This window comes from Calypte anna, chromosome Z (assembly GCF_003957555.1).
Source record: "Calypte anna isolate BGI_N300 chromosome Z, bCalAnn1_v1.p, whole genome shotgun sequence".
Lineage (NCBI taxonomy): Eukaryota > Metazoa > Chordata > Aves > Apodiformes > Trochilidae > Calypte > Calypte anna.
In genome coordinates this window covers 26,692,622-26,720,069 of record NC_044274.1, presented here as the reverse complement: position 1 = coordinate 26,720,069, position 27,448 = coordinate 26,692,622, and the positions used below count along the sequence as shown (strand labels likewise).

General features: G+C 39.1%; 1 protein-coding gene across 1 annotated transcript in view; it reads left to right on the top strand.

Annotated features, from left to right (window-relative positions):
• The first annotated feature begins 10,887 nt into the window (after window positions 1–10,887).
• Window positions 10,888–27,448, top strand: part of LOC115599907 — a 48,946-nt gene continuing 32,385 nt past the window's right edge. The window contains exon 1 of the mRNA XM_030467580.1: window positions 10,888–11,009. Within this exon, the coding sequence (XP_030323440.1) occupies window positions 10,888–11,009 (122 nt within the window). The remainder of the gene's footprint in view (window positions 11,010–27,448) is intronic.

Below are 27,448 nucleotides of genomic sequence, written 5' to 3'. Positions count from 1 at the left end.
CAGGAGAAGATGGGACAGGCAGTGAGGGATGGGAATGGAGCTCCATCCATTTGCTCCAATGAAGCAAAAAGGGTCTGTAACTAAATTCCAGGTGTGTAAAATTGGACTGCAAAATACAGGTGCCCATTACCATATGATACAGGAGAACATGTCTTCTTATTGGTTATCATATACCTGGGTCTGAAGAGGACAGTATAATATGGAGGTTTATACTATTTCCTCTGTCTAGGATATACTGTCTTTCTTGACAGTTCTTCTTTCTTCTTCTTCTCTCTTTTACTTCCCAGATCAGACCTCTCTTTTGCTCTCTCTTCCTCTTCTGCTCTATTGTTCCTTCTGTCAAATGTATTCCTTCTCTGTGCTTTTGATCACCTTCTCCTGACTTTTATTTCCTCAACTCATTTCTTCTTCCTTTCCTTTTCTCTCCTGCTTCCTTGGTGCCTGCTCTGTGCAGCTGGGGGCAGACTGCCTGCAAAGGGCCTCCTGAGCACACTACCTAGGGCAGGAGCTGCAGATCACTACACAGCAGTCCACCACAGCAAAACAGAGCATCTTCCATGCTTGAAAGCCAATAGCCAACCCCCCCCTGAAAACTGGCTTCTTTTTTTGCATATTTGTCTTTTCTCTAAAATACATTTTGCAGTGTTGGCAACAGGCACATTTTTGTTGTGAGCACCCCATCACCACCACCAGATTTCACAACCTTGGGCATATAGAACTTCAGTTGAATTACTGCATTGTTTATATTAACATGGAAGCGAACATGAGTAATTATACTTCATATAGTTCTCAGATACAGCTGAACTTTACAAATTCTTAACAGTATGCTAATGAACACAGGATTTTATAAGGCTTTTATAAAGCAAAAGTAAATATAGGCTTCAACAACTTGCCCTGTTTAAAATACCATCATCTGGCAGGGGTAAAGATACAAGCTGAAGAGCTTACGTTCAAAAGCAGAGAGGAAATATTTATAAGAGATAAGTAAGTGTAATGTAAGAAAATTCAGAAGTGGAAAAGCTAGTAAAGAAAAAAATCTTCCCAACATTGAAATTTGATTACCCACAGGATTTTGCTCCTTTGGGGATGGTGTAAGCTTCATGACTCATCACCTAGTCTATAAAAATAGGTTAGACAAAATATTAGAAACATATGTCCTGCTGAATAACCATGTACTCTTCAGAAGTATGAACTAGATGATCGAATATGACTTTTCCATCTGGAACATCCATGAACCCAAGAGAGTTTCTGTATTACCCTGCCATGGAGTTTAAGGCTCTGCTTGAACAAACCAAAAACCTTGCTGAAAGACCTAGTTCTGTAATCAATGCTCATAACACTTAGAACTTTGCTCCTCAGCAACCCTGTCTCCTCTGAATTCCTCTCAAATATCTATTCCAGGAGGAGAAGCTCATGGTTGAGAAGAAAACAAAAGTGTAATTCCTTGTGCCCAGCAATCCAGAAAATGCCTGATTGTTTTCCCTGCACAAAGGGGATGCAAATGCTAGAAAAGAGAATGATGGAGAATGATGGACCTGATCTGAAAAATCACAGCTGGTCATCCAGGTCAGCATCTTTATCCTGCAACACTCTGTCTCCTCCCCATGAGCAGCTCTGGCTCAGAGGTTTTATCATACTGCTTACTCACTAGCAAATGTACACCCCCTCTCCCATCAGCAGAGAAATATGTTTTAGTGATGATTCAAGAAGCAGAATTAATTTACAGTTTAAATGGTCACACAAAATACCATCCTTAGAAACACTCATAATTGGCATGAGTAACCTGCACTAAAAGAAAGGTCAAATACAAAGCTGCTGCTCCAGAGCTCCTTGCAGAAGCAGATTGCTTGGTAAGGCAAAATTCAAAAGTAAGGCAAAATCCAAAAGTAAGACAAAGAAGAGGGTGGTAAGAATTTTCATATTTAGTCATAAAATTAAAATTCTATATTTCTTACAAAAAGGGCCATATGTGTCACTGCAATAGAAATGAAATGAGGGACTTTTCTAAGCAATAGACCACATAATGTTCAACAAAAAAAAAAGGGGTGCAACAATTTGTGTTGGTTGGTAAGCAAAATGCAGTTTAAGAAATGGCTCTGTTGCAAATGTTGCTTTTACTAGCATTTGTAAAACTGGTCATTTGAAACAAATCATGTAGGTGATTTGAATATTTACCAGGAAAAAAAGAGGTATTTCAGTTGCCTTCTAAGACCGATAATTTTGCATTATCTGATCCTACTATTAGGATCAGAACTATGAAAACTGACTCTTCAAATTACCATTTTGAGTCTATGCCTTTGGTTTTCACCAAACCAGACACAGCTATATAAACTTGGGGTGAAAGTGTAATTTTTGGAATATCATTTCTGTCTGGCCTGACATATAACCTCTATCATTCAGATTCAGCAGGGACTAAACATTACCTTGTGAATAGGAGTTATGAATGGCTCTTGGATGTTAAGTATGGATGTTTCTCCCCAAAACTGAAACATTATTTGGTAGTTGAATGGCAGAAGCTAGAACTTCTTGAAAATTGTCATCTAGCCGACTCATATTCTTCTAAGTCTCAGTGCTTTAATGTATACAAGTCTTTGCATTTGACAAGTAAGACACTGCTGATGACCAAACGTGATGATTCTCAAAAAATCTTTCCAATTCTAATGGCAGTCTTGACTACAGAAGCATTTCCCTAGCTATGGAGTTGCACTGATCAGTACTATCTAGCTGAAGACCTTCCTGAATCCACCCTTTTCCTTTTATTCCTCTACAGGGTAACACTGAATGAGATGCTAGTAACTGACACTTGCACAGAATCCCACACATTTGCATTTCATTTTGAAAAAGTTGCCAACCATCTATTAGGTTTCCACAGTTAACATAGAGCAGAATTCTGCATTCCAAGCAGGAATTCAGCCCCTTTTCTTACTCATGAAGAAAGAAGACTTTCGTAATTATGACATTCAATCTCTATTTTATTAAATGCAGCTAGTAAAGGAAAGAGCATAAAATAAAGGTGTGGGGCAGAATTGTTCATTCTATTTCAGGCCAATTAAAGGAGGCTGGCATTTGTAAAACAAAGATGGAGGGAACTGAAGATGAACTGACACTTGGCAAGACAAAAAGCAGACGGTGCAGTGGCAGAGGAATATCCATCATTACTACAAGGGTATGTTACTGTGAATGGGGAGGCCTAACTAAGGTAACAAGTGATGAGACCCAAGACTTCAGTGCAACTGGAAGGAATAACTGAGCTCAATTGGATTTATTAGTATGATGGAGCAGAAAATGGGCAAGTAACCCAAGACTGAGAAGTATATGATAGAGGAGATGTATACCCTGGCTTTGGTGAAATACCTCTGGAGGAATGTAAGGGCAGAAGAAAGAGACAAAGAAGCTACCAGAGAAAAGATATCACTGGGGAAGAGATAGGATGTACTAAAGAGCAACAGAATATGAGAATTATGAAGCAGATTTTCTCAAAAGAGTGTGGAGAAGGAGAAATTATTAAAATAGGCAAGGGATGAAACAGAAGGCGGCATAAGGATGATAGACAGAAAATCACAAGAAAGAGGGCCAAATACAGAATGATAAGCAAAGAGAAAGAACATGCAGGGGAGGAATTTCATGTGAATGGCAGAAGAAGCAGGTTTACATGACTTCTTGGGAGAAACTGAACAGCCTACCCCAGAGCAGACTCAGAGACTGGGAGAATGATCTGTCTGCCAGGATGAAAAATGTGGGCATGTCTCTGAAAAAGATAATCACAGGAGAGGAAAAGAAGGAGATAGGATACATGACACTGGCAGACTCCTACTGGAATGGTTCGAGGATATTTATGCGTAACTGGAGAGGACTGGGAAAGAGACTGGGGGACTCAGTTTCCAGTGCAGTTCTTCTAGTCTCAGGAGTGGAAAAAATGTAAAAAAACAAACAAAAAAAAACCCCCAAAACCAAAAAAAAAAACCAAAAAAGAATTCAGAGATAGAAAATACTAAACATAAACCCTGTGTCAGAAAACATAAACCCTGCTGTGTCAGAAGAAATTTTCTGACTTTCTTCTGTTTCATCTGTATACAGAGACACAAAACTTTAATACCTTGTTCTAATTAAAAATGTCTAAAAGTGTGCAACTTACTGAAGGCATCTTCCCTGCTATCAGCAATCCTCAGGATTCCACCCATCAGCTAAACACATGGCCTGGAGCAGGAGCAGTGAAGACTTGCTCCTGGGGCTTCTCAAAAATAGCTTACCACACTTAGTTCTCACAGATGGATGCTGCCACGAGTGCAAATAACAACAACAAAAAAAGATCTGAGAATCTACAAATGTTTTTCAGGACACTGTCTGAAGTTAACTCTCCCAAGTCTCAGTTTTAAGACAGACATTCTTCTCAAGTACGCTGAACTTTGGTATTGTTTAAAATAAGTAACAAAACTGCCGCATCTAAAATATTTATTTTGCCAAGAAAAAAAAATTAATCCCTGTGTGCTTCTGAGTTATATTTTATAGATTCTTTCTCCACCTTTAACAGATCTTTAAAAGATCTGTTTTTAATTTCCAGAATAGCTTGAGAAAAATAAGATTATGGGTCTGATCTGTGTTTCTGATTAATTTAGAAATTGGCAAATGAGAAACTTCATCTTGTGACAAGTTTAATCACTTACCATTTTTAATCATTATAAAATGCCAGTACAAGGCACTGGCATTAAAATATCCACTCTAAACATACTTACCTGAGGGGAATAGGAAGTTTTTTTGGAAATTCAAAGTATTTTTATCTGATCCTACATTAAATATGTTGGATTTGGCAGTCAGAGATAGAGATTGCTTTCAATAGTGGTGATAAAGGAAGAAGGATAACTTATTTGTAAAAGTTGTGTGTTGTTGAAATAAAAGTCATCTTCTCAAATAATGTGACTATCAATACTTTTTTTAGTTTTTAAAACTCTGAAAAATACTATCTCTGCAATAGAGCTGAAACTGAAATCCTAATACTTTTAATGTATGCATCTTCCACCCTTTGCTTCCCTTGCTTCTGTAGTGATCTTCTATATTGCCCTAATTTTAGAAAGAAATTAATGTGGCTGGCAAGACAAATACATAAGAAATTATTCTTTTGACTATCAGGCATACTCATAGGCCCTTAGTATTTACTCAGGTGCAAGAGATTATCACTGTTCATACTATTAACTTTCCTCTAAATTACCCAGCAATTAAATGTAGGAGAAAATATTTCTCAGAATGGCAAGATACACTTTTGTGTTGTTAATGCTACGTATGCAGAGGGAGAAATACAGGGATAGATTTCCATTCTGAAGTATTTAACCTCAGAGACTGACATCTGCTACCATGATGGTTTAGATCTTGCTAATTTAAAACAGAAGGGTCTTACATTTTCATGTAAGAATCACTTTAGACATTCCCTCTTCATCTGTTCCAGGGCATCTGCAGTTGATAGTCACCAGCATCTGAGAACATATCTTGCCAAAGCACAGAACCAGTGAAAAAGAATTATAGTATTCACTAAACCAAGTATGTACTTCTCCTTTGAGACTGAATTTTGAAGTCATATTATCTTCTGTTTGTAAATGCCACTCAATCTCTTTGATAATTTGAATTTCCTGGGATAACAAATTAAGGATTTGTAGAAGAATCCATACCAAGCACAAATGTTCATTTCAACTTTCAAACACTGTCAGAACAATAAATATAATTTGTGAAATTAATTAGTTCAGTGCTTTTTTCTCCAATCCTTTCTGACCTCTATGTGCAGTAATACATATCAGTAAATCAAATTGCCATCTTTTCTGATCTGCATTTCATAATCTTAGAAATTTTTAAAAAATATTTTCTTTATAAAATAGAGTATGTTTTTGTTTCTACATTCAGACTGTACAGCAGTGCCTTTCTCATGAAAAAGTACTGGAAATGCCTACAAGATTAGTAAAGGCTGCCATATTGGGATATAGTCTCCTAAACTGAATAAAAGCAGCAAACGCTGAAAATCACTGAAGTCTGCCAGGAATATTGTTGGGAATTATAGCATGAAAAAGAGTGGAGCATCATATATGGTCAAAATTTCTTCTCAGCATCACTATATACCTATAGCTGCTGAAGGTTTCTGTGGGATGATTATGTTGCTAACAAACCCATTAAACCCAGGCCATTCAATGAGATGGAACTATGCCATCCTTTTCTTAACTCTCAATAGAATTTAGTGGAAAGACAGCAGCATTGCCAATGGGCTAGTAATTTCATTTCATACTGGTGGCTAGAATAACTCTGGAGAGCTTGTACTTCAGGCCAGGAGAACCAGGAGCAAGGAGCTAGTTTTGTCATAATTTAATTTCAGCACTGTCTCGCTTTAGCTCCATCTCATTTCTCCCATACATCATTCTCCCAATGGGATGACTAAAATGACCTATTACAGTAACACAAGGCTGCCTTATAAGCTCCCAGAGTAAACAGTGGATAAAGTTGATGACAGCCCCAGGGCATGGCAAACAGCATCTCTTCTCTAATGCTTTACTTTTGAAGGGTGAATTGGAAGCTAAGTGAGGAAGCCAGACTCCCAAAGTCTTTGCATTCTAGAGATCCAACAACAGCCCGCCCAATTTCTCTTTTCCAGCCATATGATTTCCATGGGGAAACTACACAACGTAATATGCCTTCCAGACATATTGTGTTAGCTTCCACTAGTTTTTGCAAGAAAAACAAAGCAGCTGTTATCTAGATCTGCCCCATTCTTGTCCAGATATAGGCATAAAACCTCACTGAGCTTCACCATCATTGAGAAAGGGACTGGAAAGAGCACGAACGAATGAAAGAAATGGATGCAGAACTAGTAACTTTTCTACAGTGCAGTCGTATCACTTTAAAATCATAATTAATCACTTCAAATAGAAAACCTCACTCCTGGAGCAATGGCAGCATATTTGTTTCATAGAAATATTCATGGCATGCTATTAAAGTGACTTAATATCAGGCTGTATAAGCTGGGAACACCATGAGCTAAGTTGCATTGCATTGAGCCATCCATTCATAAAATTGTAAGCACTGTAGAAAAGTTACAACCACAGTGGTCAAATATGCAGTTGGACCTTCACAATTAATAACCTGTGTCCTGGGAATAACCAGGATAGTCCTATACAGAGGATTTCCATCATTAAAATAGAGGGCATTACTGAAAATACGAAGACAGGCTCATATCAATGCAGAGTGAGAGGATGAGAGGACACTGTCACAGCTTGTAACAAAGGAAAGTCCAACTGGATATAAGAAGAGGATGGTAACCGTGGGATTGGTTAAGCACCAGCATAAGTGCCACAAGAAGTTACGGAATATCCATCCTTGGAGAAATCTTGTCCTCAATGGGGTCAGCCCCTGAGCCACCCGATCCAGCTCAGGTATGAGCTTGGATTAAATGACCTGCAGATGGCCTGCCCAGACTGAATTTTTTTATGAAGTTAACATTTTTTACACAGACACACAAAACAGCTATAAACTCATTTTCTATGTCACTTTGATCTTAACTTCTATCATCACAAAAATTTTACCAACCAGGAAGCAAAGGATATGAAATTGTAGAGAAAATTCATAAGGTCCAAAGTACACTGCACTACCTACCAGTCCCAACTTCTCTTCTGAGCTGAGACAGTTCACATTTTTTCAGCCTTTAAGCCAAAACAAGTTGTGTTGCCTTGGTGTCTGTAATAACTCTGGAGGGCTTGTAGTTCAGGCCAGGAGAACGAGAAGCAGGGAGTTGAATTTGTCATACCCACCCCTGCAGATGCACTAACAGTGGTTTTGCCCAAAACTGGCTTGGCCAGGCACCAGCCATGGTTACTCAGCAAGCTGACTGGATTATGCTACCAGCACATGTATCTAAGATGTCATTCACCAAAGAAAAAGTGGTAGGTCAAAGTGCCACCTAGGCCAGGTCTTCTCTACCAGATTCTGCCAGCATGGCCATGTACTGTGGGTCTGTAAATGAGCAACAGCACTGAATACAAATATTTTCCTCAGGAGAGATGAAAAATTACCAGCAATAAGCAGACTTAAGGCAGTAAATGTGTTTACTCATTCCTCCCTGAAACAAGCCGAGTACTGACCACTTCCATACTGCTGAAGATATTGGTGCACAGCTCTCCCTTTGCCCTCTTCCTCATCTCTAAAAAGGCCTGTCTCACCAATACTGTGCACTTGGAACTATTCTGAGACTGCTCACAGAAGCTGTCAAGGAAAGTCAACATTTACTGAAGGTGTGTCAAGGAGTCTCCTAACACTTGGGCAGCATGGGGAGCTGTGGTCCTGTTTGCTGGGATAAAAAGAGCTGGCTTACACTGGACATAATGTCATATGAATATGATTTCCTCTACAGAGATTTCTCCTTTCTCCTTCCCTGTAGCATGTCATAGTGCAGAATTCAGCATGGGTAAAATTTCATTTAAGTGCCATAGCTAGTAATCGATGAGACAGACTATTGGAAACAGCCAAGGATTGTTCTAATAGGCAATTGTACAGCAACTGATGCAATAGCAAGCAAAAGATGAATCATACTATAAGGAAAAATTGTAGGCATCTCTTCCTAAAAATGTGATCTAATCTATGCCAGGAATCTTCTAGAAAGCTTTTAACTGAGTAGATAAAGGTACTAAGATGATGAATCATCTTGAACAAAACCATTCACAAGGCAATTTGAGCCAAAGGGTCATACTCAAGGATGGGTATTTGCTAGGGGGGAGTATGTCCAAGGGAGGTATGACACCAGCCAACAGCCTCCAAGTGCAAATGTTCAGTGGAAAAAAAAATACTTATCTAGGTTTATACAGCAAGGAATTTGCTTGTTAAGAGTATGAAGGAATGAAGAGTGCAAAGTCCTACCTAACAAAGTTATACTGACAAGACCCTATAGGAAACCCAACATTTTTCCTAAAGAACAGCTTGTTTCCCCTGAGAGCAGGTGAGTGGGAGGCTACAGTGGCTTTGCTATATGTATAAGCTGCAAATCTTTGCCTTTATAGATGTAGTGCTTATATATACCACCTATATCTTTTCATTCGGTAAAGTGTTTCTTATGCAAACACAGATTAAAGATTAACCTTTGTAAATTCTCTAGCCTTTTATGGTTTAAAAAGCATATTTCAGATAAAGCTGGATACCTTTTATGCATTTCTGAAGCTGTCATCCAAACTAATTTCTTTTGGCATGGCCAAAGCATTAGGTCTTGAAGGGAATAACATAGTTATTATAATAAGCATACATGTTTCATTCTCCTTCCAATACAAATTGAATACATATTCTTTACTGCGTAGGAAAGGATAACATACAAACAATATGAACATGCTGATTGTTCAGGCTTGTAACCTGTGGAGTAGAAAGTAATAAATCAAAACTATACGAAAGCAATTGACCATGTTCTCTAAGAGTTTACAAGACAGATTCACACCTCTTGGAAGGGTTTGATAGTTGTAATACATCTGCATACAACAATAGTCCCATTGGTGGCATACCCCACTGCTGTCTCTAGCTGTTAGCTCAGCACTTTTAGTCATGCTAGCCTACTTGCAAAAGCCTGCCATTTGAGCTAAAACAAATCACTCCTTGGGCTCTTGGTCAGGGTACTTTGAGCATGTTATTTAATATTTAATTTCTGATGACTTATAAAAAATGCTCCACATAAAAGATAATGCTACTTGTAATAAGATTTATTCTGGTTGGGTTTTTGGCTTGGCACAACACATGAGGTTGGGTAGCTGTAGTCTTATAGGGCTCGTGAATGGTAACCAAGTTTTATCTCACAATTCAACTGCCAAACATGAAGCCAGGCACAAAAAGGATTTGGGAGACAACTGCAATGAAGAGGCAATTAGGAAGAACTGCAAGGGTAGTGCACTTCAGCCAGGCAAGTGTTCTTTTATTTATTTTGATTTATAAGTGAAATTACAAGAAGAGCCAAATTGTAAAGGACAAATTGTACATCTTTAGTACTTAAGCTCCACAAATATGTAATTCTGAATGTACTAGAAACACTGATTCTGAGCCAAGATAGAGTCAGTTAAGAACACTACAACAAAAAAATGAGAAAAACAAAAAGGAAGGGTAAATAATATACTTCAATACCAGAAAAGAACTGCCGGATGATCTTAAACAATCATGATCACACATATTCTGATTTCTTCCACTTCAAAACTTATGGGACAGAAAAAATCTCCATAGGATTTTAAGTATCCTTCAGGAGTCATAGAATCATAAAATGGTTTTAGTTGGAAGGGATCTTAAAGATCATATGGTTTCAACCCCCTTCATGGGCAAGGACAACTTACACTAGACCATGTTGGTCAAAGCCTCATCCAACCTGGCTCTGAACACTTCCAGGAATGGGGCATCCACAACCCCCCTGGGCAACCTCTTCCAGAGTCTTACCACATTCATAGTGAAGTATTGCTTCCTAATTTCTAGCCAAAGTCTACCTTCTTCCATTCTAAAACCATTACACTTTGTTCTATTGCTACATGCCCTTGTACAAAGTCCCTATCTCCATATCTTCACACCTCTTACAGACCTATGATTGTCTTCAAGGCCCTCCTCTGGACTTACTCCAACAGTTTCATATCTTCTTACGTTGGGGGCTCCAGAACTGGACACAACACTCCAGGTGGGATCTCGCAAGAGTGGAGTAGAGTAGGAGAATAACCTCCTTTTCCCTGCTGGCACCCTTCCTCTGATGCAGCCCAGGATATGGCTGGCTTTCTGGGCTGCAAGCACAGTTTGCTGACTCATGTTGAGTTTCTCATCACCCAACAGCTCCAAGCCCTTCTCCTTAAGGCTATTCTCAATTCATCCTCTACCCCACCTGTAACTGTCCCTAAGATTGCCCTGACCCAGATGAAGGACCTGGCACTTGGCGTTCTTGAACTTCATGTGGTTGGCACAGGCTCAGCTCTCAAGGCTGTCAAGGTGCCTCTGGATGGCCTCTCTCCCTCTGCTGTGTCAACTGCACAACACAGGTTGGTGTCATCAGGAAACTTGCTGAGGGTGCACTCAATCCCACTGTTCATGTCTCCAACAAAGACATTAAACAACACTGGTTGGTACTGGGTCTTGAGAAACTCTGCTCATCGCTGGTCTCCATCTGGGTATTGAATTGTTGACCACTACTCTTTGAGTGTGATTTATACTCATAGCATTTGATGCATCCTCTGATTCACTAGAAATAGGCTTCTTCCCTTGTTCAGCAGAAAAGATATGCTGGTCTTAGCTCACATTAGAAAATGAGTAATGCCAATGCTCAGTATCTCTGACACTGTGAGTTTCCATTCCCTGTGGATGAAATTCACCTTCATGGGTAGGGAGGAGCAGAGAGAAAGGTCTGCCCCAGATCTATGCATCACGGTCTACCATGAGCTAGCACAAAACTGATCTTTAACCCTTCCTATCAGAAACTGACAAGTCATCTATTAGTTTAAAACCATGAACATAATGACATAAAGACCCCAGTCTTGTCCTTATAAAGATGCAGCAGTTTTTATTCTGCAGGTCCCAGCCTATGACTCAAATGCAGTAAAAGATTTATAGCTCTCAAGGAAGGCATAAGGAGAACTTCAGTCAAAATGTGGAAGCCTCATGACCTCTGTCTAAATAAGTAAATCTTATTTACTGCTAAGTAAATCTTAGAGACACTTAAGATTTGAGGCAGGCAGTTTAAGCAGTGCTTCTGTTTCAGCTCAGCACCACTGCTGAATTCACTGCCTTTCCCCTTCCAGTGATGCCCATCATGAACTACAGATGCTCCCTGCCTCAGTCCTGAGGTGCTGAGTTTAGCAGGCTCGCTCAGATCACAACCAACACACCTCAGCAGCATCAGGCTCTACATAAAGCAGAAGAGGAACAATTATGATTGTTCAAAGAGAAAGCAGATGATGGTGTGCGTATCTAAGAATGGCATACTCATTAGGCATATTTTACTGGCATGTTTTAATGCCACTTGCTAAGGATACAGAGCTCCTAAAAGTAGTTTACAATACTCATTTAGAATGTGCTAAATTATTTTGGTTGGCACTGGAAGAGACAAAAAGTGCACTGATGCCCTGAGGACCTGCCAGAAGTTTTGTCTTTCAGAACTGAATTCTGAAAGAAATTATAGAACTGGTTCTCCGAATACTAGACTCTGTAATTCTTGCCTGTACACTGCTTATTACAACTTCCCACCAAATGAATCTTGTTCCTGTCTGATAAATTCCCATCAGTCAGGAGAGCTTTTAACTGAAAAGTGTGTTCCCCTAACCCTGTACACAAATTACACATAAAAATTATTTAATTAAAGAGTGAGATTAGGAATATTCACTGAAAATCAAGAACAGATTTACAAACAAATATTTGAAAGACACTACAGTAAAGACCTTCAGAAAAAAGTCATTCCTTGTATGCAGTGATACACTTAACATCTGCTTTGAGGCTAGTAAAGACTGATAGGTTATGCAAAGAATTTTTAGAAATAACTTTAAAGGTATTTGACTGACATTAATTAAAATTTTCTTCTACCTAGAAAGCTCTCTTGCACCTAACAAGAATGCTGCATCACTAATGGAAAAAACATTTTTAAAATCTTCAATGAATATCTCTCTTAGTTAAGCAAATGGTATATACAAAATAATGATGGGGTGTATATCAGTGGCTGGAGTGACATACTGTGAGTTACTGACTTAATCTTGAAGCCATCACAGACAAGTTTACAGGCTAAGACAACTTTCCATCAAACAGCATGCAATGCCATCATAAACCCTGAACTTGAAGTTATCCACATCTCATGGCAACAATGAGCAAAGTGATCAGCATTTCAAATGTCACAAGACTCATCAATGTAATTAGTCACTAAGGAATGACTGGTACTCATAACAGAGTGTACTCAATAATTAATGTTCTATAGTGATAATGAAAAGCATATCTATAGCATATTTTGTTATTGAGATAGCAATTAATTCAAGCCTTCTCCCATACTAAACCCAGGACTATTGAATCAGAAAGTACAGGTCAGTTCTGTTTTTATCATATCAGGTAATCTGAGGAGTTGTATAATTACTACCAGGAATGACGTAATTACAGCTCATGGTATAATTTGATCCAATGCATCAATATATTTTTTGTACTCAATTAATTTGTATGGTCCCAAGAAAAACAGAAAAAATAAAATTGTTGTCATGGGAATCATCATCATTTTCATTGGAAACTGTAAACAACTGGATACAGATTTGCTAATGCATGGTAAAGGTAACAAAATAAGGGATACAGTAACAAATACAAATATATACATATATACATACATACATACATATATATATATACTTTTACATATATATATACTTTTGTATATATACTTTTATATATCTGTGTATATATATATACATAATGATGGGGTGTATATTAGTGGCTGGAGTGACATACTGTGAGTTACTGACTTAGTCTTGAAGCCATCACAGACAAGTTTACAGGCTAAGACAACTTTCCAACATACAGCATGCAATGCCATCATAAACCCTATATGTATATTTATATATATATACAGATATATAAAAGTATATATATAAAAGTATATATATAATAAGTATATTTATATACTTTTATATATCTGTGTATATATATATATATTTATATATACACACAACCTGATAGATATGGGCTCTGACAAGCACGTGGTGAACTGGTAGTAAAGAACAGCAGCACAGCCATAAACAACGGGAAAGAAAAGAGGGTGGAGTTGATGGCTTTCCCAATCTCTATAGAATAGGCAGGAAATGGGAGGGAATAGACCCCTCCCTTTGCATTCCAGCCTATGCAGAGTCTGAATGCTCTCCTTCTTTAGAGCCTCCTGTTCAAACAATGGCAATAATTTACCTGTTACTTCTAGTTCTTCCCAAAAATTCTTGTATCGTAACAGCCTGAGGTCCCCTATTTAGTCACTGAATTAGTATACCACATCTCATCTCATCTTTTCAGTGAGATTTTGTCTCTTAGCCTCAAAAACATTCTGTATTAACATTTACATTTTATTGGCTATGTATCCTGTGGATTGTAAATATATGTGAAATTAGCAGTAAAAACTAAAATTATTTTTATCTTTCATGAAATCTGTCCAAATTATTTAATGTTTTGGTAATTCATGAGCAGCTTATGTACTACTCTACTAAATAAAGTGGTAAAGATTTTCAAATTTGAGCACATTTTCAATGCATCAAGTTTAGATGTGTTAAGAAAATGTCAGCCTCAAAAAATATTTTTAACATTATGCAAGATGGGACACTCAGTTTGAATCCATAACTCAGACTCACATGACCCTTTTGGTCAACGAAAATATCTTATTTTTATAGCCAGGTCTTCTATTCAATTTGATGTTCAATATAGTTTAAAGTAAGTCCATCTTTCACCAGTTTCCATTGGATGAAAACTGGACAATATGCTACTGTTAACATGCTGCCCAGGTCAGTATTTCCAATAGGCAGCAATACCCACTGCAATTTTTTTTTTGCTTTCAGGCCAGCCAGTAAAGTTGGAGTGTTCAGCTTCTAAGCCCTATCCCAGTGAAGATTTCACCAGAATATTGAAGCTGATCAGATAGGGAAGAACTCAGATCAACAGAATATGACTGTTCTTTCTTGGAAAAAAGAAATGCATGCATTTACGTAAAAAGGCTTCTAAACCCAGTTTGAACAAGCATACAGGAGTAGATGCATCCACAGCTGTGCATGGCTTGTATGGGTATTTCTGATGTAGCAAAGCAAAATCTCAAGAAGCCTCTCCAAGGTGGGTTCAAATCAAGCACTTGGGTGCAAAGTACCCTTGTAGTTAGGAAACAAGGCAGTACATCTCATAACTCATCTGAACTTCGCAAAGTGACCTCTTAGCAAGCCTTTCCAAAGCTTTCAGTTCCAAGTGGAGGTTTTTTAATGTGCACAGGCTAGACTGGAAAGCTAGGATGAGTCCTTCAATTTCTTATTGTATGCATAAGGAGACCTGTGACTGTCTTAAAATTTCATGTTCAATAAGAGCTGAGTCTAAGAATTAAAATAAGGACCATATTTTTTAAACTGCTTAGTTTCCATAACTAAGGTTAGATTTTCAGAAAAGCCACATATATCAAGCACAAAATTTCTGTAAGTCCAGTCATTAGCATCACAATAGGAACTGCCAAGCAATGAAAAAATATGAAAAATAATTTTAAAATTACCTGAACAGGTAATAGCAATAAGAATTGAATGCACTTGATACTACATACGTTTTACTTTCTTCAAAAGACCAGACACATAATACTCAGGAGTCACCACCAGAAGATTGGAAAACTGCTGATGTAATCCCCATATATAAGAAGGGACAGAAGGATGATCAAGAAAGTTACAGGCCTGTCAGTGTGACCTCAGTACCAGGGAAGATGATGGAGCAGATCATCCTGAGTGCTGTTATGCAGCACATGCACAAGAACCAGGTGATTAGGTCCAGTCAGCATGGGTTCATGAAGGGCAGGTCCTGTTTGACCCACCTGATCTCCTTCTATGACAGAACAACCCACTTAATGGATGAGGATAAGCTGTAGATGTTGTGTGCCTCTGACTTTAGCAAGGCCTTTGACAAGGTTTCCCACAGCATTCTCCTAGAGAATCCCTCTGCTCATGGCTTGGAAGTGCATGTGCTCTGCTGAATAAGGAACTGCTTGGATGGGTCCAGAGAGTTGTGCTGAATGGAGCTAAATCCATCTGGGGGCTGCTCATGAGTGGTGCTCCCCAGGGCTCAGTGCTGGGGCTGCTACTTTTTAACATCTTTATTGATGATTTGGATGAGGGGACAGAGGGCTCCTTCAGTAAATTTACAGATTGATCTGACTGAGGGCAGGGAGGCTCTGCAGAGGGATCTGCACAGGCTCAATCAATGAGCCATGGCCAACTGCATGAGTTTCAATAAGGCCAAATGTTGGGTCCTGCACTTTGGCCACAACAACCCCCAGCAGTGCTACAGACTTGGGAAGGAGTGGCTGGAGAGCTGCCCAGCAGAGAGGGACCTGGGGGTGTTGACTGACAGACAGCTGAACATGAGCCAGCAGTGTGCCCAGGTGGCCAAGAAGGCTAACTCCATCCTGGCCTGCATCAGGAACAGTGTGACCAGCAGGAGCAGGGATCTGATCCTCCCCTATACTTGGCCTTAGTGAGGCTGCACCTTGAGTCCTGTGTGCAGTTTTGGGCACTGCAGTGTAAGAAGGGCATTGAGGTGCTGGAGAAGGTGCAGAGAAGGGCAAATATGCTGAGTAGTTGTCTGGAGAACAGATCTCATGAGGACAGCCTGAGGGAACTGGGTCTTAGAGAAGAGGAGGCTGAGGGGAGACCTCATTGCTCTCTACAACTACCTCAAATAGGACAAGAGGAAATGTGTTAAATCTCAACCAGGGGGTGTCCTGGTTAGATATTAGGAAAAACTTCACAGAAGGAGTGGTGAAGCATTGGAACAGGCTGCCCAGGGAGGTGGTGGGAGGACCATTCCTGGAGGTGTTCAAAAGACAGGTAGAGAAGTAGAGCTACTGTGGATGATTTAGTGGTTAGGGGTTGTGGGGTGGACAGCTGGACTTGATGATCTTATAGGTCTTTTCCAACCTTGATGATTCTATGATTTTCTCTTGCTTTCACAAAGCTAATGACCCTTTGACTCACAATCCTTCAAGTTATAAATGAAGAACAGAGTAGAAATGAATTTATATCAATTTTCAAGATTCAGGATGTTGTCTGAATCAATTCCCAAGATTTGTAGTGCTTAGATGGATAGTGTGGAAGAAGAGTATATATCTGATCAATCCTTTTGAATATTTGTTTTATGTCAATATTCTATTTATTCCACAATAATTCTTCTTTAAAATGGGTTTGGGAATTTTTTTTAAAGGCATAGTGAATGGGCACAAATCAGGATTTTCAGATTAAGTCAGTGGTATCAACTTTGAATATTAGTGGCTGAAAGCCATTCTTCACACCCAGAAGGGCAAGAGCCATAGAGGCTTCCTCTCTCAAACATAATGTGGGCCTCAGCCTGGGAGGGCAATCTCTAGTATCTTAGTTCAGCACATAACCAACCAGAAAAACCTCACAGACATTACCTCAGTGAGAACTTTTGGTATTTTCAAGACCAAGGCCTTAACTTTTGGTCTCACATCACTGGAAACAATAGCAGCTGACAAATCACTAATGGTGGATATTGCAGCACAAAATAACTTCTCATGGGGAAGAGGCTGAAACTCAGCTCTCTTCAGATTACCCATCAGCTGCCAGATTCTGTGGGGCTTTCTGTCACTGGTGGCCTCAGACATATTTGAAGGTGTGATTTCAGCCCAGTGAAGTCACCTCACAGGCTGCTCCTGGGGCAGGTGTGCTGTCATTCTGCATCTGGTGATGGGAGAACTAAGTAAAGCCCCTTCTTGATGCCCTGTGGGTGGGGTAGCCCAACACTGCCTGACCAAAGACATTGCCAGGATATACTTTACAATGCCCAGCTCTTTGGGACTTAGGTTCGGCATAAGTAAAATTTACTCTGTAGATGACATATGTCTAAATCCCATCCTAATGGCACATGCTGACTGCTTCTGAGGACTCTTAAGGGAAGTGTGTGGAAAGTATCACCCGGTATTTTTGCTGGAACTAGCATTTTCTGTCAAAAAATGAGGTATCCATCTCTGCATGCAGTCATCAAAGCTGGCATGTTGTCCAACACTGCTCATCACTACATTTATAGGGCCTGATATATTTTGGGTGAAAAATGACAAAAAAAATCTAGAATTTCATCAGTTTGTATGGTGGCCAGATACTACAGTCATACAAGCATTCAAAATGTGTGTGGTAAATGAAGTAACTGAACAGAGGCAAGCAGAGAGATATGTGGATTTCAAAATACAAAACATTACTATGTGTTTTGGTTGAATGACACATCCTTCAGAATAGGATCTGGCACACTTATCTGTAAAGCACCATGTGCATTTGTAAGAATGTGTAAGTAATAGACTTCAGACAATAACCACTAGCTGAATCAACTAAAAATTACACCAAAAATTATGGCATGAGTATAGTTTTCTTTCTTTGAAAAAAAATTAAATCCAGGAAAGAGAACTATACATACATATATCCTATATATATATCCTATATAAATTGTGGAATAAATCTCTGTATATTACCTTTTGTTGTTGTTGTCAGCAGTACATACCATACTGTACTGAATGGAATGCTTAACAAATGCTATCAGTCTGATTGCATTAAATGGGACGTTTCCTGTAAAAACTGTCTTGCTTATGAAATTTAAAGCTATGCTGTTAATAATTTAAATAATATCTACCAATACCACAGTGTCCCACTGAATAATTCAGAAGTCTATTAGGTTCATGTTACAAGATTTCAAAATTAATATTTGCATTTTGCAGCTACCCTTTCTAATCAAATTTTCATAAACATACTGATGAAGGTAAACGAATCCCTAATTAGATGTTTTGTGCTGATTACTAAGTGCATCTAGTTTGCAAGCTAATTTAACATTGGAGTTATATCTAAATAAACATTGCATTGAGTCAAATATTCCTTTGTCACACTACTACTGAAAGATAAACCATTTTTGAGGCCAGAAGCGTGGGATCTCCGAGCAAGCAAAATACCAAGAAAGCTTCCTGATGCAATATAAAGACTGTCATTCCTTAGAGAATCAAAGCAGTATTCACCTTGGGCTATTCATTTCTAACAAAGACCTGGAAAATGGATACAAGACAGCACAGCTGAAGCCCAGTTACTGGCGAGTCATCAGAACAGTCATCAAGGAGCCTTTGTCACCAACCTACCTGCCCTGAACAACAGGAGTTTCTAACACCAGGGGCTCAGAAACAACAGAAAACACTGTCCACCCTTCTTCTTCCTTGATTTTCACCACAGTATCAGACCAAACAGGAGTATCGTGCACACATCACTCATTCCTAGCAACAAAATCAGATCAGTTCAGCTCACATCCTCAAAAGTATTTACATACAGCCACACTCTGTCTTGTTAATAGAAGGGCTGATGAGAGGCTTGCCCATACCCCTGTCAGACTAGCTGGGACAACCACAGACAAAGCAGCTTGGCTGTTCCTCTGCCCTGTCTTGTTCATGAACCTGATGTTCTGCACCTCAGTGACTCACTCATGAACGCTGTGTTCAGCCTTCCTACCAGCAAACTGTGTAACACTCATTTTCATTGCTTACTCCTCAGTGCTCCTGATTATTCCCCAAGTGATTTAGTGCTTCTTTTTGCAACACTTCTCCATTGTCTCACTATACTTGTGCCACTTTTCCTCCTCCTTCCTTTTTTTTGCCTCTTGCTTGCCATTTGTCTTGCTGAACCTTGGCACTCTTTCCTACCCCATTATCACCTCTGTTCTTCCATGCTTTCCCATTCAAACATCTATATTCATGCTTCCCATCCTCCTTCTCCACATAACATTTCACTCATTTTCAAAAATATCTCCCTTGGCCCTAGATCTCTGCAATTAATATAAACACATTTTTGTGTTGTCCTTTCTTCTTCTACTTCACTCTGCCTATTGACATTCCAGAGAACAAGTAGCTGGAGTATCAGGTTTCTCTTTTCCTGTTCACATAACTTGTAGCTACCCCTTCATGCCCATATGCATTATATACAATAACCTCCTCAAATCTGGCTCTCCTAAATAAAAAACCTTGTACTGCACGTGTCTCAAACACTTATTAAATCATTCCTTATATTATGACTTTCCTGTTTCTTCCCCTGTTCTTTTTACTTCCAATTGGATACATCTGAGTATATTGAATTCTATTGCAAAGTCCTGAGGGATGTTCCTGACATGCTCCAGTTTTACTTGTTGCCTTGTATTCTTAGGTGTCAGTACTGATTGGGACTTTTATGTACTTCTAATTTACAAAGAATAAATACAAGTAATAAGATTCAGTTCCACTGCAGTCTGCATCTATATTGCTATTTTATCTAATACTGATGATTGAAAGACAAGTTTAACTATGGGTAGTCTTCTTCTACTCTTTCTCTTGTTACAACTATCTTCTCCAGTAGCAAGTTTGAGATATGACAAAAGCAAGATGATAGGGAGAATACAAACAGAGACCTGGGAAATCCCAAACCAGAATAAATTAATAAACTTTAAAAGTAAAAACGCAGGAAGTAAAGCATCAGGTGCCAGTTGGAGTCCGTATCCAAGATCCCCTGCGTTCAAAAATTCATGCTTATTGCATTCACTGAATAAGTATCTTATACATTTCTGAAACTCAAAGCAAAGCTCTGAGCCCACTGTGGTGAGTTAAGCTGCAGTGTTGAAATGTTTACCAATTTCTGAAAATTTGTCCTCACAGTCAAAAGGTACCATTTGACTCAGAGAGACTGATGGAAGCCTCTTTTATATTCAGAATAAAAAAAAAACTCATACAAGTTTAAGTCCTCTGTTGGCAATGTACTTTCTGCTTAATTCTTGAGGCCCTCAGGCAAATGAAAGGAAACTTCAGGACCATTTCTGATTAAATTTCCAGGAATTGTACAAAATGTAACTTGTTTTTCTCCATTATGTGCTAGCTGGAAAGAGTATCTTCTCTCCGAAGGGCAGCAATTAATTTGAAAAAATACTCTACAAAATAAATAAAATACCCAGAAATTTTGCTTGAAAGGTTTTCTGAGAGCTGTTATTTGCTCACCTCTTCACTGGGTCACAGCAAATGACTAAATGGTCTGCTCTGCCTTTTTCTTATTTGCAGCTCATCGTTGTACTGGTAGCTGCATGAAGTGACCTTGCTTAGGGATCATAACTTATATAATCAGAACAGAAGAGAACAAAATTCAATGTGGGATGGAAATTAATGGGGAGAGGATAGAGCAAGATTTCTCCTATTACTTACCACTGCAGCCTATACAAAATTTTTACCTTACCATTTGTGGCTGTGCTGATGCAGCCTAGATTGTCACAGTCTACTGCTTCAACAAACTCTAATCCACACCTGCATTACTCATTTTTTCTCTTTGGCTGTACTGAAGTTTATTTCATATACACTTAAAAAATGTGGCCAAATGTGACTCTGCATTGCCATTCTGATATCAATCAGAAGTCATTTTAAGCACCACTTAGCATGTACTCCACTAGACTGGCAGCAGCAATCTATGCACAAAGCGAATCTCACAGCCTACTTTAAACAACCCCACTCTTGGCAACAGCTTTCCTAGTGGAGAGTAGACATATGCAGGCATATCTGTGTGCCTTTACAGCTGTAACTACAGGCATGGGTAGGATTTGTCTCTGTCTCTCTTACAAATGAAGCTAGCAGTGTTTACTGTTCATCTCAAACTGGGAGGGGGTGGGGGTGTTTGGAAACGCTTATATTTCAAAATTTTTTTTCATGAGCATTTGTTGAGTTGAGATCCTCAATAATCCTTGCTGCAGACCAATTGTGGAAACAGGAGTGAGACTGTATTTATCCTTGCAGGCCTCTGAAGTTTCAGAACAGCCCACACCTTGTCCTCAGGGTAAGAGCACCTGCAGTTTTCTATAATGTGCAAGAAATTTTCCTAGAGAATAATGAGTGAATTAATTTCACATTTTTCTTCCTCTTGAAGATGGCTGAGATGAAAGCAGGTAGAATTACAGAAACTAGAGGGCAAAAGGCTAATGTGACCTTTTGAGCACCACTTGTAATGTTACACTATCAGGCAGGAATATAATGTTTATAAACAAGTGGGACAAGAATGGCCTGCTGCCAAACAGGCTGAGTAAAATCTGCCCATGAGATAATGAAGCCATAGGTTAGCATGAATAACTGTATCACAACTAAATCATAATTACACAGGGGGAGTTGCAAAAGCAATATACTAAGCATTGCCTTGGTATAACGTGAGCTTGTTGCTAATACAGATCACATTCCAAATACACTTCAGCACATGGCACACAGCCAAGTGGAAGAATATCTGCTCTGAGCTCATTGTCCTGGGGGAGAAGGAGTGGGCTGCAGGAAGCAAGCTACATTGAACAGTGAGTGCTGACCGAGCAAGCTGGCTTCTTGCTCAGCCAGTGGCTCCCAAAAGCTTAAGGTCTGCTGCCATCTCCAGTGATTTCTACACAGAGGTGTTCACAAAAGGGTTTTCAAAGACATTCTGCCTCTACCTGTCCTTCAATCATCTCTCTTTTTCTTTCTGAAATTAACTCTGCTGAGGCTGCTCTGTGCTTTGATCATCTTTCACAGTACTGTCTTCAAGTGGCCACGGTCATGGATTGTTTATTAACATCTAGATGGCCTTCTAGAACATCTAGAAAGCCTTCTGGGGTGCCTAACTCTTAATTGCCTGAGTCTTTTCTCTTCCCACCCTTCTCATTGCCTTCTGAACTCAAGAAAAACACGTCTATACACCTCAGCATGTACACTCCACTGAGACAAATGAGACATCTGTTTGTTTGTACCAGTCAGCTGCAAAGGAGTCTATAAATGGCTTCAGTTTTCAGGGATTTGGAAAGTATGAAGCCTTTTTATTTGTACAGTTTTCTTTTCTTCCACCTTGTTCAATTCATCTGTCACTGACTATAATAAGTAATTTCAAACCCAACTAATTTCTTTTATCTAAAAGTAAAATTCACTTCACTTTATAAAGTCTATTTTTTTAGTGGGCTTTTTGCTGTTGTTGTTGCTTTGGGGGGGGGGGAGTTATGTGATGTACTGCAGACTACTGCACCACTGCTTAACTGAAGTATTAATCATCCTTGTCCCAGTGCAGCATATCCCAAAACATCTGTTTCAGGCCACATGGTTGCTGAGGCAATAGCAGTTATTTTAAAGCACAAAGGTTGGCATCTAATTCCAGGAACCTGCCCAGAAGGTTAGCTCCCATTGAATCCCCTGGGATTCCTGAATAAAGCTTTTAGGAGCTAGGACTATTGAATAAGTGAGGTAACACCTCACTTATTACCTCATAAGTACGCACTTTATACCTTATGCCTGTAAAATCTGGAATGCAGACAAATTCTCACGCCGTTCCTGTGGGTTTGCATTTTGTAGCTTTTGTAAACCTTTGTATCTAGGCAAGTTCCTACTTCACCTGTTTTTATGAACTGTTTCTTCAGCTACGGTTTGAAGTTATGTGACTAACACTCTGTTTTATCTACTGGTAATATTTGTCTGGTAAAAATCTGTCATTTTTGCGCTCTGGTCCTTGTCTGAGACACCTGTTTGTAACATCCTATTTCTCCCTCACATGCACACACCTATGATGAGGACTGAAGCTAAGAACACCATGGCCTTCAATTTCTTGGCTATGACATAAAAGTTGGAGTCAATGCTTGATACTGAAAATAAATACTTACATCCTCAAGTGGCTACTGTTATCTCTGGATCCTTGTGTTTATCATGCTCTGCATGTCACTGGATGAGTTACAGGGGGAGCCATCTAACCCTGGAGCCATACTAGTTCTTTGCCCAAGACAGATCAGCGTTAGTGCTGACCTTAAATTATATCTGGCTCCAGTTGCTGCTGCACAGCTTTCCAATCAACAGGAAACTGCTGTAAAGCTGCAGCCATGCACATTTCCTACCATGTGCCTTCCAGCTTGAAGGAGTCAGTAGCAGGACCCAGGGGAAATTATGGGCTACCAGCCAAGTAGAAAGTGAGTTCAGGGACAGAGCAGGTACCTAAAATTTAATTTCTACTGGGCCACCTTTCTGGTCTATTAAGCTGTATCTTTCCCTGTGCTTTGCCATGATTACTCACAAGTGACCTCACTGACCATTTAGAAATAATTTTATGTCAGATACATTTATGGTCTGTTACTATATTTAATGCATCATTACTTTCTCTGGTTTTTGTAATATTTTTTTTCCACTTTTTTTTCCCAACATGAATCCCCTTGAGAAGCAGAACAGAGAAAGACAATACCAAACTGTGCTAGGACATATCCTGTCAACCTCATAATACATCCCTGAGAAGTGCAACACCCACCCACAGTACAGTACTGAAATACTTTGTTTTCATTACAGCTGATTGTGTTTGTTCAATTAAATTAAGGTACACAATAGGTCTTTCTAAACCACAGCTTTCAGCTTTGTTTGCACAGACAAAGGGAAACCTCAATCCTTTCAATACAACCAAGAACTACCTCTTCAAGCCGAATGTCATGAAAGCAAACATTCCCAGGAGGGAAACCAGAATTTAAAACCTGGTAAAATTTTTAAGTTTCAGTGAGATCTGGTTTGTGATCCCACTGTTTCTGCAGAAATTTCTGCAATAGACATTCTAGATATTAGTCTTGACAGCCTTATGTTTTATTAAAGGAAGATGAGGGTAGAACAGGAAATAGAGATGATCTGGCTGTTGCAGATTGCCTTGCACACCAGCTCACTGCTTGGGTCTGCTTTGCTGACATCAGTATGTTTTGTCCTTTTGCATCTGTGTCTATCACCATATGCCCTCTGTTCACACACATAATCCTCAGGGAATCAAATAGCAAAGTATTCCAAATATCAGCTATTCAAGTTCCCAAATTGTCTGCCTTTTGCTCTATACACAGACTCATTAGGTATTTATTCCCACATCAGAACAGATGTGAGTTTTCACTCAAGTTTTAGACCTCTTTTCCACAAACCATGGGAACATGGGCTCTATCTAACTTGAGATTATATTGTCAGTTCTGCAGAGTGCTGATTGCCCAGGCTGTATAATTCAGACTTCCAGCGCCTTCTCCCAATTGCTGGTCTGAGAATAGGGAGGATAGAACTGTGGCAGAAGGGGAGCATTCTTATCACCTGCAAATTACTTTCTTTTTTTCTGCCACAGGAGCAAGTCAAGGCCAAGCTGTTTCCTCAAATCCTTCTGTCCTGCCCCTCATTCCTTCACTGACCAAGGACTAACTCCTCCCCAGGGAAAATCTAAGGAGCAATAGAAGACACTACTAAGCTGAGCAGGAGGAGCACACCTTGAAAATGCATCAGCAGCCTGAAATTGACACATCCTCCCATCTACCTCAAGCCACCCCTGCACTGAGCAGAAGGAAATGGAGGAAAAGCAGATATGTGCTTTGTTCTGTGGCTGCAGGCACATTTCCTACCTTAACTGGGGTGGTGAACTTCCCCTTGGAAACTATTTCAAGTCTCTGTTGCTTTAGTGAATCACCAATTTGGTCTACCATGCTCCAGAATCTTCTCATTGGTCTGGCTCCCAGGCTTAAAAAAACCCCAGCTCTGCTGGCAGCCATGACTTCTAGCAGAGAAGTGATATTTTTGAAAGAGGAGGCAAGGAGATTCCAAGGGAAAAGCAGGATGCCTGATTGTGCACCTCATGGAGCAACTGAGTAATGCCCTCCTGTGGCAGTAAACCTCCGCTCACTGCTGAGAGAGACAACTGTGGATATGGGTGGAAGGTGGGGAAATGACTGGAAACACTAGAGAGAGGGGAATATAAATAATTTTGTATTCTTCCACTGTATACCGTGCTAAAAATTATTTTCCATTTGCCATGTTGTCAGGCATCAGGGAAAGGAGAAATTCAACCTTCTCTCCCTTTTAACATGTTACACTTTGGCAGCTCACAACAGTTCATTTGGCAGGCGTATGCACCAAATGTTCTTTTCAGTCTTGTAACAGATGGAGTACATTACACACAGGACTGTATGCCTCACGTACAATATCTAATAATTGAACTAGGAAAGGACATCCAACTGATGCCACTGATCACAAAACTGCTTCCATACTACTGGAAGAGAAGGAGCTTATAAAAGAGTTAGAAGTAAATATTTTTCTCTGTGTCAAAAGTAAATGTACATGCCTGATGCTACAGCCTTTGTTTTCACAGAGGTAATTTATTCTTGCATTCATATTTTATGTTGGATATGTCACACTTGAAATCAAAACTTAAATAATTACGTATCCTCTGTTCTACTTGCATTTAAGGTATAATTCATGCAGGAAGAATGAGTACCCGATTATTTTGCTACCTATTTGGTCTTAGTGGCCTTCTTGTTATGTTTTTATATATTGCATACAAAATTTTAACCACACAAAATCGTCAGGGAATATAGGCTTTTGATTAAATTACAGACTTTAAAATTTTACTCAATCCATAGACCAAAACTAAAGCCACTGGCACTTTCAAGTACAATTTACAGAAGGTTTTCAGAATTGCTCCTAGCACGCTACTGATTTCTGATTGCCCACAACAGACTACCTGACAGAGATAAATAAAGCACCTCTTAAAACATTGCAGCTACCAGGTGCAATACCAGGTTCAGGTCTACTGCCAACCAGAAAAGAACAGCAAAAAGATAGAATGATAAAAAATTACCAAAGAATAAAATAATAAAATATAAACATTACTTTGTTTTTTATATATTCAGAAACTGGAGAGATTCACACAGCCGTGAATCACAGAAGTTTGAAACTGTCAGTGTTTAATATGTATATTAAATATATATTTTATATTCTAAAGAATATTATATAATGTATTTTAAACACCCATGGATAGTTTCTAACCTGCTGTGTGATTTGAGATGAAATACTTACTCCCTTCTTCAATTTCAGAATCTGTCAAATAGTGATAAAAATATTTGTTGATATCACTGGTCCAGTCTGAGCATTCCCTGGTATTTGAACAGCAGCCATTTATGTGCATAGTGTTACAATTTCTATGACTGGACACCTGTGAGTACCCTAGCTACTTCAACATCTATTTAAGCCACAGACAGAAAATCTTATCCTATACATTGCAGAGCTGTACTAAATAAACAGACTATGGGTCCATTTTATGTTCTGTGATCAACACAGAGTTAATTTCAGCATTATTTTCAGCACATATATACAATTAGCTGCTTGTTGATATGACTCTTGATACAACATAAGTGTGGTAGTTAGCAAAAGCTAACACTTTATTTGTGATCATAACAATGCATTGGTTGACTTGTCTGACTCCATTTATGTGGTGAATAAATGCACATCCACAACTAGACAGTATATGTACATATATTAACATGCTTACAGTACAGATGGGTTCAACAGGGTACTTGACTGTATTTGATTTGCTGTTATTGAATATGCTACTAGATCTACAAGAAAACCTCTAGATTGAAACACTTTTGTGCAAAAAATTCGTTTTCTGTTGCCACAGAAAGTCCTAGGCTGAGCAAAGCTAGCATTCACCTAGTTACAAAGTTCCAACAGGAACATTCTGTCCACAGAGACAAGATAATACCCAAGAGCAAATAGCAGCTCTTAATACTTGGAAAGAGAGTAAGAATTTACAAAGAATACTTCTGTGTTCAGGCAAGCTTTATCTCTGTTCCAAGTCGAGATGGATTTAAGTGTACAAAAAACAAGTGCAAATAAAGCAAGTAAGTTCACACATATCTGTAAGATATAAACATCAGTATTACTTCAGTAGGAATGTATTACAAAACATTT